Source organism: Dryas octopetala, chromosome 6 (genome assembly GCF_963921425.1).
Source record: "Dryas octopetala chromosome 6, drDryOcto1.1, whole genome shotgun sequence".
Classification (NCBI taxonomy): domain Eukaryota; kingdom Viridiplantae; phylum Streptophyta; class Magnoliopsida; order Rosales; family Rosaceae; genus Dryas; species Dryas octopetala.
Window position 1 is genome coordinate 7,732,356 of NC_141371.1, and position 15,222 is coordinate 7,747,577.

Consider the following 15,222-nt stretch of genomic DNA (forward strand, 5'->3'; position numbering starts at 1 on the left):
GGAAATCAATTACTTTATTTCTCTCATATAATGGAAATCAATAAAGTGAAGATTTTCATTAGCTTTCTAGGCTCTTTGTATTTAAGGTGATTTTCATCAAGAAGTATGAGTTTGACTGTAAATTATATTCACTCCATAATATATTCTAATATAAGAAGTTAAGAAAATAAGAACCCAATTTTTCTAATTTCCTAATATTTTACCTAACTCTATCACATGAGGTGGATACTACAGGCTAGGGTTATTCCACCTGAAGTGGATCCTACACTCTATTATTACTATATCACAAAGGATTCTACACTATTATCATGAGTCTCATCTCATATAAGATTAGGAAAATTTGAAAAATTAGTCACAATTTGTTTTATTTAAAGACTTTTGATCAATTTTTTAGAATTTAGAAATCTAAATCTCGAGTAGTGTTCGAGCTCCCATAGAAAAGTGCTTTCAAGAGTTAGATTTTTTAATTCTTAAAAAATGACTAAAAGTCTTTAATGAAAACATAAAAAGGTTAGTTCTCAAAATTTTCCTTCAGATATTATCATAGAAAATTAAAAAGAGAATTGAGCGTTTATATTTATCATGAGTACACGCAATAATGACCGAATCAAGTTAATATCTTTTGTTTTCTTCTAATTCTCTTCTTAACTCTTAAGAAACCCTTTCATGTGGTATATATGTTGAACAGTAGGAAAGTTATGTTAAAGTGGGACTAAGCTTTTTATGGCAAAAGATGTTAAAGGTTGGTTTAGGACAAAATGAGAAAGAAAAGGACCAAAATTAGGGGTTTTTTTTTTTTCACCTTCATGAAAAGCTTTTTTCCCGTGAAAGAAGAAAAGGGGGGATAAACTGATAAAGGAAGAGGAGGCATGAACAATGATGTGAAACCGATGATGCATATTCTGCGGGGGAGGATATGATGAGACTTAAAAGCTCTCTGCAGTCTGCACCCAACCAAAAGACTTGAACAAGAACCTCATATAGAATGTGCTATACTTCTAATTTCTAAAGATACCCACACATCTTCAAACTTTGCCATCTATAATTAATCTTAGATTCTCTTTTTATTTTATTTGTAAGATGCTCTCATTATATGGTTTAGCCCACTTACGTGTTTGAAAGACTTAGGTTCGAAAGATTTATCCGTTTGACATGCATTATTTTTTAGAAGCGTTTTTACTTAATAGCGTTTTTATTGGAAGCGCTTTTGCTAAGAAGCACAAACAAATTTTTTTAAAAAATTATAAGTGGTTCATATGAAGAAGCACCTATCTTCTTCAAAAACTCTTTAAAAACGCTTTTATTCATTTTTACTAAACGCAACCAAAAGCGATTTTACTAATTTGAAACCGCTTTTTACAGTTCTAAAAACAGTGTCAAACGACCTAGTATTAAAAAAAAAAAAGTGAATTTATAACACATTTAAAGTATGTATAGAGTCACATTCATAAATTCGTAATTCTTAAACTTTAATACATGGCTAGTATTAAACTTAATAAAAATAAGGTTGGATTTTTTAACAATTTACTCACCTAAATTTTGATCCATTTTTCAATTCACCACCTAATAAATTTTTTTACTCAATGTGACACCTTAATTTAAAAATGATTTCAATGTCAGACCTCCGTTATATTCCGTTAAAAATGATCTACCTTTGTCACAACAAAGAATCCATTTCTATTTGGGAATGTTTTTGTACATGTTAAGTATTTTTTCCCCATAAAAAGTTTATGTTAGAGTCTAGAGATGCATAAAAAAGTTTAACAAAACGCAATTGCTTTCTGCATATATAATACATATTGATCTGAAAGCTCTCTAAACTCAAAAAAAAAAAAAAATTTGAGTTGTTTATTTGAGTAAAACGATAACCAACAAAATAAAAAACGTTTATAATCATCTGAAAGCGATTTTGCCATATGTGAGACAGGCCTTCAAACTTGATCAAAATCATAATGAATGAGTCTTATGCTAACGTTATGTCCTCATCTTGTAAAATCCAACAACAACCTAATTAGATAAATCGAATCATTAATAGCTATGGTAATATTAGAAGTAGCCCAACTGATAACAAACAACAAGCAATAATGATGCTAACGATATAAACGTCTTGGTCACACTTGGTACATTAAAGGCTCCCATTGCATGTCCCCAATTGGGTATTTATTGTTGAGCATCTCATGATTCTCATGCAACTGCATGTAAGCTTAGATCATAAAAATATAAATAAAACCAAATTCCTCTACCAAGCTTGTCTTAATGGAAAGACAATTGTGGCAGAGTTGAATCATACATTGATCGATAACACTCATTATAATTAAGTCCTAGCTTTTAGTATTTTTCTAACAGGATCACCTATGTTCATAGTACAACTTTAATTTTGTGTAAAGTTATTTTAAAGGACAATACTTCACAAAACAAAAAATAAATTTAGAGTATTCCTCACCAAAGTTGCTACTAGGAGGCTAGTGACGGGCCCTCCTCCCGTTTTTTTTTTTTTTCTTTTTAATTTGACCGTTCTCTCACTTAAAGTGGCATATGAGTCTATGACTTAACGATTGATGAAATTTTGAATGTTTTGCTTAGCAAATATATTTGCTATATTTATATAGATTATGTTAAAAAAAGTCGAATGGGTTAAAAACAAATTTTGAGAAGATATACTAACTTAATGTCGTCACTCTTATTTTTTTATCAATAATGTTAGGATGATTAAATGATGTATTATCATACAGTAGTGGTAGATATCCCACATTTTTATACCACAATTTCATACCAGCAAAATTGTGGCAACTTACATGGCATTCATACATTGGATACTAAAAAATAAAAACAAAAATCCAAAAAGAAAAACAAAAATCTTGTCCAGTAAAATAATGACACGTAAGATGGTATAAAAATGTGGTATAAAAATGTGATAAATATAGTATTATTCATTATCATAATATACCAACTTACTATCGCCACTCTTGGTTTTTTAATAAAAAATAGAGTAAATTATAATTTAGTACCTCAACTTTATATGTTGTTTCAATTTAGCACCCCAACTTTGAAAACTTGCAAAAAAATACCTCAACTTTCAGTTTGTGTCAAAATAGTACCTCCGTTAGTTTTTCTGTCAAATAAACCTTTATCTGCTAATGTGGCAAAGGTATTTTCGTCTTTTTACCCACATTTAAAAAATAATAATATTTTTAAAACTTTTGAATAAAAAAATTTTCTAAAAATAATTAAAATAAAAAATTTTCTTAAAAATTGTTTTTACCATCCCTCTTCCCCAGCCATGCCCCACGCAACACCCTTTCTCCCCTTCTCCAATTCCCAGCCTCGTCCCCCCCACCCCCTCAGCCATCCAATCTCAGCCCCGTCCTTTCCCGCCCCCACCCCTCCCCCTCCCCCTCCCCCTCCTCAACCTGCCACATTCTCCCCCACCCCAGCCCCGTCGCACCCCCTCTCCCCCAGCCCTAGCCCCGTCGCACTAACCCCTTCTCCATGCCCGACCCACTCTCCCCCCAGCTTTGGCCCCGTCGCACCCATCCCCCTCTCTCTGCCCGACCCACCCTCCCCCCACCCCCAGCCACGTCGCACCCCCCACCCACCAACAACCTCTTTACCCCAACCCAACCCAACCCAACCTAGCCCCTCCCCGACCCACCCCCTTCACCCCCTTACCCAAACCTCAACCTAGTCCCCCTCACCCCCCGACCCTCCTTGCCATTCTCCACCCCAAATATTTTTTTTTATTTTTGAAAGTTTTAACTTTTTTAGAAAAAAAATTTATTCAAAAGTTTTAAAATATTATTATTTTTTAAATGTGGGTAAAAAGACAATAATACCTTTGCCACATCAGCAGATAACGATTTATTTGACAGAAAAACTAACAGAGGTACTATTTTGACACAAACTGAAAATTGAGATACTTTTTTACAAGTTTTCAAAGTTGGAGTATTAAATTGAAACATGTAAAATTGAGATACTAAATTATAATTTGCTTTAAAAAATATTAGGATTATCAAATAATGTATTATGATAAATATTAGTATTTTACTAGCTTTATCATCGAGGAACAAATTCAATATCTTTACTTGATGGGTTATGTTATGTAGGACAGTAGGAGGATCAAATTCAACTTTTCGTGAGGTAGCAAAAGGCAACCAAAGAACCTGGCCATGGAGGGTACGTGCATTGGATTTCGCAAAATATGCATGCTAATTTGAAGGGTCGAACACCTTTTTGTAGGAATTAATCAAGGCTCACGAGAACGTGAAATCTCTAATATTTTGTCCAATATATACCTCTATAATATTATATAAGAAGACTTAGAGTTAAGTCTATTTTATGTGTCTTTTTTAAACCAAGATCGATAGTGATTTAAGATTTTTAATTAAGTCATTTTAGTTTTCTTGTTTGACGGCTTTATGTTATGTTTTAACTCCGAGATTTTGGCTTTACAAAGTCTACTCTATATCCTAGGAAGGAAAAAACCCTTCAAATTGGGAGAAATACCCTTTAAATCGGGGAATGACTTTATTATGAATTGAGATGATTTTCTTATAAATTAAAAGGACTTTATTATGAATTAAATAGATTTTTTTATAAATTAATATAAATTAAAAAGATTTTCTTATAAATTTTAAAACACTTATGTCTCCATCTAAAATTTTTTTTTTTTTTAACTTAAGCCTAATTATCTCTATTTTATATATATATATATAATCCTCATGTTACAAAACAATCTAAACTTAAAAAGAATAACAAAAGGTTAATCATATCCATGAGATGCGGGTGCATCATATGTCACCACATGGCACTTCCCAAAGTGCCAATTATCTGCCAATGGATATCTGAATCCTAACCTTAAATCCTGTCTTAAATAGTTTGAGATTTCCAAATTTGGAGATTTTAGGCTTCCGCAATGGGTATTGTAATACTACTAATTATGATGTGTAGTGTGATTGGAAATTTGGGTTTACTCAGAGAAATTATAGTACATAAATTATCAATATATGTGAAGGAATATTGTACTATAGCGGTAGGGTTGAGTAAGAGAATATGATCAGTTGTTGGAATGACACAGCAGCATCATAAAAATAAGTGGTCCTAGAAATTCAACATTACTTGAGCTAGCTTGTCCTTTTTATATTTAAATTTCTCTGTCGTAGGGTAAGCTTTTCTCTTTTATATATTTTGTTCTTTTTTAATTTTTTTTATGTTTTATATATTTTTTTTCTTATTTTTTCAGTAGTGTTAGGGATCCTAACTTTTTTTCCCAATTTTTTTTTTCAACTTACATAATATTTATACATTAGACACTAAAAAATAAAAAGTAAAAAATAAAACCTAAAAAAGAAAATGAAGTACTTTGTCTAATAAAGTAATGACACATAAAGTGAGAAACAAATATTGAGAAAAAAAAGTTAGGACTCTTAACATTTTCCTATTTTATTTATATTATGTTATATTGTTATGCATGAACTGTGTGACATTTAAGAATTGACAGTATTGTACATTTATGGTAACATTTTTCTTTAGAAAGGGAGATTGTCCAACTTTTCCACCCCAAAATTTTCTTAATCGCTGCACCACAGTGTCTTTTTTGTGAATCAAAGGAGTAGTAGCAATTGGTCCTGTTATATATGGGGATGATGTTTCTTCCTTATAAAAGGGGAAAGCCAGAATGCCGCTTACAACATAATTTATGGGTGTGTTGGGTTTAGGTCTCAGTTCTGATTTCCAATTACGAATAATGGTGTTCGAATCCGTGATTAGAGTCATAGATCTGTAGGCAAAAGATTCCATTTTGAGACTCAAAGTTTGTGTCCAAGATTATTCTAAATTCAAGTGAATTTATACGAATAAAATGAGTATTTTTCGCGTCTATTAAGGGAATCTCATAGTTTGTTATTGAATTGGAATCTTTGTTCTGCATACTGAATTCGAATGTACTGAATAATCAAACATATATATGGGACTTTTTCTTGTGTTCATACACATCTGAGACCCTTCTTTTCATTGAATCCAATAAGTCAATCCTCTATAAGCAAAATTCACATAATTTAATGTTAAGTATCGTCATATCATTTTAACCACCAACATGATTAGCCAACCTACTCTATCTATCTCCATATATGTTGCCGTTAACCAGCCAAGCATTTTTGTATAATAATGTAGTTTACCTTCCAAAGTACCAATCATAGTTTCAAATCTCATTAATACCCAGAGGGGTCTTTACAACCAAAATGGGAATCTCCTTTTCCTCAATGTATATTTTATTTGACATGAAGAAAGTACAGAGAAACTGCAAAGATGCACCCCCCTGTGGAGCACAAAACATGCAATGGCTCTAGATTAGATACTGTGTCACCAAAAGGCTAAAATGACAGAAGCCCTCAACCAATAAAAACAAGGCACATTATCAAGACAATCCCATAATACATCTCAAAGTACAAAGGTAGTCTTTGTTAGTTATGTGATTGTCGAGAAATTATTACACATGACAGCACCCCATATTGAGGTGGTATTGTTATGAATTTACTCAAATTATAATACGTAAACAATCATTAATACCTAAATTTTAAATCTTAAACTCTTACTTTTATAGATTTGTAATACTTCATCAACACGCCACAAGTTGTTATCGTTATAGAAAATAATTTCTTAAATCAGAGGATATGAATAACTTTAAAGGTAATGTTGTAATTTAAAGGGTTTTTTTAAGTCTAAAATGAAAAAACCCATGATCAGCTGCCCACCTGTAAAAATACGGTAATAAGCCAGTCCACTTTAATAAGCCGAGTGCTCGGAAATTGCCATTGTTATACAGTGGTAAAGATAGCCACTATGTGACACTAGCTATTTGAATTACAAAAAACACTCGTGTTATAGTGTTATTGATTGTCATTGTGCGACAGTGACAATTTGCTTAGTTAAAAAAAAAAAACCCCCACCGAGCGTTCAGTGTCAAAAACATGAAACATACATAACGTGAGCTTTATTTATATAAGGTGGACTTATTTATCATTGCAACTTTTTTAAGTGGATTTGTTTATCATTAAGGGCCGTAAAATAGATTTAGAGTAATTTGTAGTATTGTAGCCCCACGTGGCCACGGCCCATAGTAATCAGATCAGCTCCTAGGCTGCATTTTGAGAGCTATATAGAAGCCCATAAGTTGATTATCCACCAACCAATGGCCCATAGTTATTGGGCTCCAAGGCCGGCCCAATAGGTAGAGTTGATGAAGTACGTGTCGCCACTCGTAGCTGTTCCTTTGCAAGTTTGCATCTTCCTTTTTCGCTCAGGTCTCCTATCTTCTGCAATCCTCAGCTTCCTCGCACGCGTTGTCATCCAATCAGACCAATCCACGCGTATTGTCATCAATCTCGACGGAGACGTGAACCGCTGATATAGCACAAGAAAACATAACCTGAGAAAGAGAGAGAGAGAGAGAGATCTTGAGCTTTCGAAGTCTCATCTCGTCGTCTTTGAGGTCCTATACTCCTACGTTTCTCTTGTTCGCTCTGCGGAGTTTAGATTCGTTGTTTCAATTCCATTCCTTCGCCAGCTCGATTGATCGGACGGTCCACAAGCTCTTCGAGCCATGTTCAAGTTCTGGTAAGTTTCTTTGGTTTTCGATGTAGGTTAGGGTATTTGTGAATGAATCGTAGGCCTGTTACCTGTAGCGTTGAATTCCGAAATTTTGATTGATTTTATGGCGTTTTCGTCAATTTTGCCATCTGATCGTATACGACGGTTTAAATTTCCCAAATTTTTTCTTCGAATAGATTGATTAATCGAATTGGTTTGTGAAATTGCGGTAAATGTAATCAGGATTTTGAAAACAGATAAAAGAATGCAATTTTATGGTCCAGATTGTTGAAATGTGCAATTATGAAGTGCAAATTGCGTAATTTGAGTGGTTTGATGGTGTTGCGTGTTGGAGCTGGAGGTCTAACCATGTTTTTACTTACAGGGGATCTCAGGAGCAACAATCTCAGTCACATCCGGAGGCTGCTCCTTCGCAGTCCTGGTATCCTCCCTCAGTTAGCTCCCCAACCTCTTCGCGTCCGGCAACTCCAAACAGCGCTGCAGCTTCTAGCAGTTTGAGTTTACAAAGGCCTACATCACATGTTTCGCCTGCGGAAGCAGCCGGTGTTATTGCTGTTTTGAAGGACAAAAGGTAGGAATCCCGGTGCTAGGGATATCTGTTGATTTTATGTGAATGATGAATTTTCTTTTTCAAAGTACAAATTTTTAGGGTTGTAGAATAGGTTGTTATAAATGGTGATTTTCTAGTTATTCATTGTCTATTAATCTTCTCTTTATAGGTTATTATATATCTACTTGTCGCTTCTATGCTTCAGATTGTACATCAAAATCTGCAAATCCTTGTAGAGTCCTTTTGTTGCCATTACTTATTGATTGTTTTAGGTAGTTGTAAGTTTTGTTGGAAGCGGCTCATGACTTGCCTTTTCTGGAATTAAAAACAAAGCTCAGAAGTTTTTGATAGACTGAAGAATGTTGAAAAGGAGTTGATGACTAATACGAGAAAACAATTTGTATTTAATTTAGGCGTAAACACACACAAGCTTAGAAATTAGGTTTGTTTTATGTAATTTTATATTTTTAGAACTAGATGGGACAGAGACATGCATGCAATGCGTGTCTAATTTATTGGCAGTTCTAGTAGGAAGAGGAAAAGCAAGTATGTGGGATGATTTACATTTTGCATGTGGTTGTTCCATGCTGCATTCTGATATATGATTTACACATATCAAGAATAGTATTTATTGATAAAATGATATTTATTGAGAAAATGATATTTTTTATGAGTCTTTGGCAGAGCATATTTGCTAAATGACCTATGTTGTTCACTTAGTGAATTTGTTGTTGGGTACTTGGTATAATTGAGAATCATATTTATATTCTCAACAAATATGTATAATGATGTAGTCTTTAATTATTTCCTTTTAATGTTTTTAGTATTGATGAGCTACGGAAACTTTTGTCTGACAAGGATGCATACCAACAATTTTTCCTTTCGCTCGACCAGGTCAAAACTCAAAATAATGTAAGTTTTAAATTATACTTTATATTGCACATGTTTTCACTTTTCAGATATAGAATCACTCCTATTGTATTAGTCAGTACAAGTGTATTCTAGCTGTGGTTTGATTGTTTGGTCATGGACCCCACTTGACTGTATTTGGCTGTGCAAATATTTCTCTTGGAGGAATAAATAGGACTGACAACATATTGGTGTTCACCACAGAATTTGTGGTTTTATGGTCATCTAATTGCCTGAAATTCGTAGACATGAACTATAATTGGATTGTGTTCGTGGAATTGATTTGTGATGATCTGTAATCCAGACTTTTTTTAGCCATGTATTTATGATTGACAATGTAGTTTCCTCGAGGGAGTTGTACTCTTGCTGCACCCACATTCTGTCAGTAGAATTTATACTTGCCTTTACATTAAGTAAATCCTTGATATAATGGCTTATGGCTTTGTTGGTTTTATGCAAACCCATATTTATACTTGGGTTGAAAGTTGGTATGTTTAACATGATATGTAGTTGCTTTGTTTCTGGTACTTTGAATTTTGGGACATATCTTTATGTGTTTTTCTTTTCTACTGACCACATCAGGTAAGAGAGGAGCTACGGAAGGAAACTCTGCAGCTATCCAGTGAGTCATTGGTTTCATTTTTGGCTATTTTAAACTATATTTGTTTTCTCTGGTTGAATTTTACATGAGAAAACAGAGTCTAAATTTAATTTTTTCAAACAGGGGAAAACTTGGAAAAGGAACCACGCATGGTGGAACTTAGAAACCAGGTAAGGTTTTATGATTGTTTGGTTTCTCATTCACATACTAGTGGCAAAATTATTGTATTGATTGTAGAATTTTTCTCTCCTGTTTTTTTGTGGTTACAGTGCAGAATTATTAGAACAACCGAGTTGGCGGCCGCCCAAGAGAGGCTAAATGAGCTTGAGAGGCAGAAAGAAGAAACTTTGAAGCTATGCTCCCCCTCTTCCCTTCTCCAAAGGCTTCAAGGTATGTAGTAATGACAATTTTTGAAATTGTACATTAAGTTAATATTGATTATGTATTGCCAAGGCAATGTGCAATGATAGGCCGTGTGCTTGAGTTTGTTGGTACATGAAATATTGTTCGTGTGTGCAGACTCGATGAACAAGACAGAGGAGGAATCTGAAAATCTGCACAGGCAGCTTCTTGACAGGGAGATCGAGCTCGGGGCTTTTGTGCAGAAATACAAGAAGCTTCGTACTACATTCCACCGGCGAGCGCTCATTCATCTTGCAGCCAAAACATCTTCGATTGGATGAACTTATTATGACAAAAACATGTATACATTTTAGTAGATATTTATCAGCAAAAGTTCAAAATAGTACTTTCAATCGTTGCTTCTTCTTGTTGTGTTGTGTATGAGTGTGCGTATCATGTGGTAACTGTTTGTCATATCATATTAGTATTGAGTTTTTATAGCAATTCTGTGTATATAAGCATATTGTTTTTAAAGTTGGTGGCAATAGCTTAAAACTGTAAACTCAATACAAGGGTTCCATTTTAAACTACTGAAGCTTATAAAGTGCCAAAACATTTTATCTATTACAACTTCCTAGTCTATTACATGTTACCCATCTACTGAAGAAGCAAAGCCTAAAAAGAACCAATGTGGGTAACAAACTAACAACTAACAAATAATATTATTCTTCCAATTCCAAGCGATTCAGCTCCTTCTCCCACTTGAGTCCAAACATTTGTCTGCCAAAGGGAACAATCAGATTATACTGCAAAACCTTATCATTGATGTGTCGCAACTGCAACTTCAAAGCCTCAGAAGTTTGAACCCATTTTGAGTGATCCTCCTTATTGCAATTCTTACTTGCCCATGCCTTTCTCAGAGCCACTCTCCACTCAGATACCATACTCCTTATGTCTTTGTTGAGCTCAATCCACTGTGGAGCACAGCCATTCTTAGAGAGGATTCTGTAAAGGGTGTCCTCAGCTGGGTCTGCATGAGGATTGCTACTCAGGTTTAGGGGCTTCCCTTTTCCTGGTAAGTTCTCAAACTGACCTTCTTCCATTGAATGCCATATTCTTTGCTCCACCACGTTGATTATGTCTGTTTCTGACCTGACCCACAACCCCAAAATTGAAAATTCTCAATAATAATGAATAATAAACACAACCCAATTACCCAAATCAAATTTAGAACAATGAAATAGAATTTGGGTGCTGGGGACCTGATGGTGTTGCGCTGACCACGAAGCTCGGAAGGGAGTTTGCGGTCGTTGACAGCGTCTATCACCGCTGATAGACGGTCCACTGGCTTCTCCGCATTCTCAGATTTACTGGACGAAGACGACGACGACGATGATGATGATGATGATGATGAGCGCCTCTTTGATTGGGACCCACCGTGGCCGCCAACGGTGATCAGCGTCACAGATGATGAATTGTGCACCACCGTTGATCTTCGAATTAGAGACGATGACGCTATTGCTCTTCGCGCAAGCCGGGTCGCCATGGCTTCAGCCCAACTGCGACCAGAGTCTTCCAACTCCGAGCTTCTCCCGGACTTCGCCTTCGTTTGGTTTTGGTTTGGCAACAGCTTCGGTGGGCGGCTAAGCGTTTCCCACGTGGCTATTTCAAGAAGCGTGGCGCGTGAATAAGTTTGCCACGTGTTCAGAGACCATTGGGCGTTGTAATGGCTTTGTTTGAAAACTCAGGTGGTAAAACTGGGCTCACATTGGGCCATGTAAACATTGCGATCCGAGTTTTTAATTTTGGGTTGATCAGTTTCTCAATTTTTCTTTTTCTTTTTATAAATATTGTTAAAGATCTTAAATAATACGTCAATATATATATAATATACAAGAATGCTCTAAAACTAACTGGTTAACAAGTTAATATAAAGCTAACTAACATGTTGGGCTCACTGCATAATGTAATCTCAAAATTTGAATAATTTATGTTTTAGGCTCTACTTCAAAAATCGTTTCTATAAAAAATTTCTAAAATCGAAAATCATTTAGCCATTTGATTATGATAACAATTATTTATATGCTTTTATCGAAAACAGTGATCGTCTATTTATTTGATCAGAATTAGATGACTAAATGATTTCTAATATAATTGATTTTTTACAATGATGATCTTCGAATTATGATCTAAAAAATAGACGGTTCGGATTATGAGATTAGTAATGTGATGGGCCCAAAAGTATGATTAGTTTCGTATTAACTTACTAATTAGTTAGTTTTAGAGCACTCCTATATATATCAGTATTTCATTATAGTTACCGCCATGTATATTTGAAATCCTAATTTGGAATCCCTATTGGTTTTTTTTTTTTTTTCTCTTCAGTTTCTTAGAATTTTTTATTATAGTTATTCAAAAACGTTAGTCTTGATATATTGTTAGATGTAATTGAATGTTTAGCATAATTTCTAAATCTGAACAGTGGTGTCATGAAAAATTAGCTGTCCAAAAACCAGCTGGTCAAACTAGGAGCATGTCTCAATTTCTAACTGAACCGTAATTACAAAAACCAGCTGTTCTGAGAGCATGTTCAAAATCGTCTTCACTGATCTCAACCTGTAAACAAAGTAGCAAAAATGCAATTAGATAATGCAAATATACCATACAACATCTATCTACTATGGCATTCAATTATGTATAAAATATGAGCTTCCTATGTTTCCTAGGAACCAATCGGAGTTAATGTAAGATGAGGTTCAAATAATTACCTCTGGCATTTGGATGTTATAATACTGCTCAATTCTTGCCACGTGCAGCTGATCCCAATCATAGCATAGCAAGTTAAACACGGATAAATCTTCTATGGGGGGTGCCCTAGTGAGGCATGTCTCACATGAGGTGGGACCCACATGATGAGGTGGGACCCACAATCATGTGGGTCCCACCTCATGTGAGACATGCCTCACTGGGGCACGCCCCACTGAAGACTCACTCAGTTAAACACAGCTCCTGCATAATTACATATACACACATCACTCAGTCATTGATTCCATTTTGTGGGGTGTCCCAACTTATATTTAATTGGATTTTAAAAGTCCAATGAAATTTAGGTGTCCCAAATTTAGATTTTAATGGATTTCAATGAAATTTAGGTGTCACCAACTTATATTTTAATAGATTTTAATGAAATCCAGTGTCCTAAAAAAGTCATGAATTTCATTAAGTGAAGGATTTTAATGAATTTGGTTGGATTTGAATACATTATTACACATAACAAATTCTATAAGAATTCCACCCAATTTCTTTGGATTTTGATAGATTCTATAGATTTTAAAATCCATTAAGCTCCTTTAAAATTTGAGTTGGAGACACCCCCACTAAAAGACAGATTCCTGAATCAGAAACTTATTACCCTTGCGACCAAAACGCCCTGCCCTGCCACATCTATGCAAGTAGACCTCATAATCAGGCTCTTGCGGTGGCCGTATCCAAGGAGAACCTTCTTCATACTTGATTGGAAGATCATAATTGATAACTAAATTAACCTACAAAAAGGTATCACGTCAACAAATCAAATATTATAAGGCATGTAAGATAAAAGTAAAACTTCTATGTAACAGGTGTGTACACTCATTATATTTATCTCTTTTATCACACACCTTACGTCACTTGAGAAGAGGGATGAACACATAAGATATACAAACTCGTACAAAGGAAGTGCTTTTCGTAAGGCAAAAGGAGAAAAGAATGGACGAGAACCTGCTGTTTGTCAAAGCCCCGAGCAAGTATATAAGAACTTTGGTTAAACCATTTTTAAACTCTTTAACTATTTTGTCTCTATCTTCGGCAGTGAGGGCACCATGAATGGTAGTAACCGGATAACCATCCTCAACAAATGCTCGATGCAACATTTTTGCACTGTACAAATATAATTCTCTGCCCCAAGTTCTCTGCAAGACCAAATATTTTGGTTTTAATCACATCAATCTTGGTCAGTTCATCAGGGCAGTACACCTTGTACTGCTTTACAGCTTCCAAAGATAGCTCTTCTTTCTTTATAAGAAGTTGGTTGTGGTCTCGTTTTACAACCCTTGAAATGAAACTTTTAACATCTTCATTGAATGTAGCAGAAAAGAGAAGGACCTGAAAAAAGAATGCTACAGGAAGAAGTCAATCACCATTCCATACAAACAACTTAATCACACAAACATTCCCTATTCAAGCAGCTGTCAGTTTGTATGCCATAACCACTAATTAATCCTTTATTTCCACCACCAAACCAACAATGTTAATTTTCATTCACATGTAATTGAGTATTCAAGAAGTAACAGTACTAAAGACAATGAAAAGTAAGCAATAAAAGTTTAAAGATTGTTTAACAACCTGGCAGTGAGAGCTAAATTTACCTGTCTCCTTCGTTATCCTTAAAAAAGATTCATCTTTAAAGCCATCCTGCACAATGTTTTTACCATTTATGGTCAACCATATGTACATATATAAAAAGCATAAATCATTATAAACAATTCTCAACCCAAGCCGAAAAGATGCTAAACCAACTTAGACTCTTAAAGGGCACAGGTCTATTCGTATGACATTACAACAATGAAAAAAGACCTTATATCTATTGCCCCAAAGGCTAGTTTTGGGCAATTACTAATTGAGTTGAAGTTGTTTCACTGCAAGTTAAGACCTGCAACACCAGACAATCAGGAATCACATTAAAGCAAACAAAGTAACCATGAAATTTTAGACTTGACCTTCAAGTAAGCAAATAAGGGGATGCATGATATGATTACCTCAGCCAGCATGTAATCAGCCTCATCAAAACAAGAACCATCACGCGGCTCACACCCAATTTTTTGTATGACATCCATTTTTCAATTGTTCCAGGAGTTCCAATCACAACATGGGCTGTTATTGGTGCCCTGTTATAAATGGGTGTAGAATTCAGACTTGGCACAGCACACTCCCAATTCATCCCTGTATACTTGCCCATTTTCTGAAGAACCTCCAAACTCTGCAGCCACATTCAATTCACTCACCTTCATCAACTCTCCTACCATAAAAGGCTTAAAAAGTAAATTACCATAACCCAAATAAATTTTCTAATATTTGAATCAAACATTGAAATGGTCTTTATAAACATGATTTCAATTGTTTCATTCTTTCTAACATCACATGAGTTGATGACAATTGAATCACCATAATTTGAGAG

General features: G+C 34.8%; 2 protein-coding genes and 1 pseudogene across 2 annotated transcripts; 1 reads left to right on the top strand and 2 right to left on the bottom strand.

Annotated features, from left to right (window-relative positions):
- The first annotated feature begins 7,289 nt into the window (after positions 1-7,289).
- VPS37-1 (Modifier of rudimentary (Mod(r)) protein) lies at positions 7,290-10,511 on the top strand. Its single transcript, XM_086248577.1, has 7 exons — positions 7,290-7,611; positions 7,970-8,176; positions 8,980-9,067; positions 9,647-9,686; positions 9,789-9,835; positions 9,935-10,055; positions 10,185-10,511. The coding sequence occupies exons 1-7, from the start codon at positions 7,598-7,600 to the stop codon at positions 10,346-10,348; spliced, it is 681 nt and encodes a 226-aa protein (XP_086104703.1). The 5' UTR covers positions 7,290-7,597; the 3' UTR covers positions 10,349-10,511.
- Positions 10,512-10,638: 127 nt separating this feature from the next.
- LOC147281911 (Tetratricopeptide repeat (TPR)-like superfamily protein) lies at positions 10,639-11,806 on the bottom strand. The gene is made up of 2 exons (XM_086248576.1): positions 11,270-11,806; positions 10,639-11,159 (listed from the first exon to the last, which is right to left on the bottom strand). The coding sequence occupies exons 1-2, from the start codon at positions 11,551-11,553 to the stop codon at positions 10,730-10,732; spliced, it is 714 nt and encodes a 237-aa protein (XP_086104702.1). The 5' UTR covers positions 11,554-11,806; the 3' UTR covers positions 10,639-10,729.
- A 739-nt stretch (positions 11,807-12,545) lies between these two features.
- On the bottom strand, positions 12,546-15,036 carry LOC147281912 (DEAD-box ATP-dependent RNA helicase 38-like; annotated as a pseudogene).
- Positions 15,037-15,222: the final 186 nt, after the last annotated feature.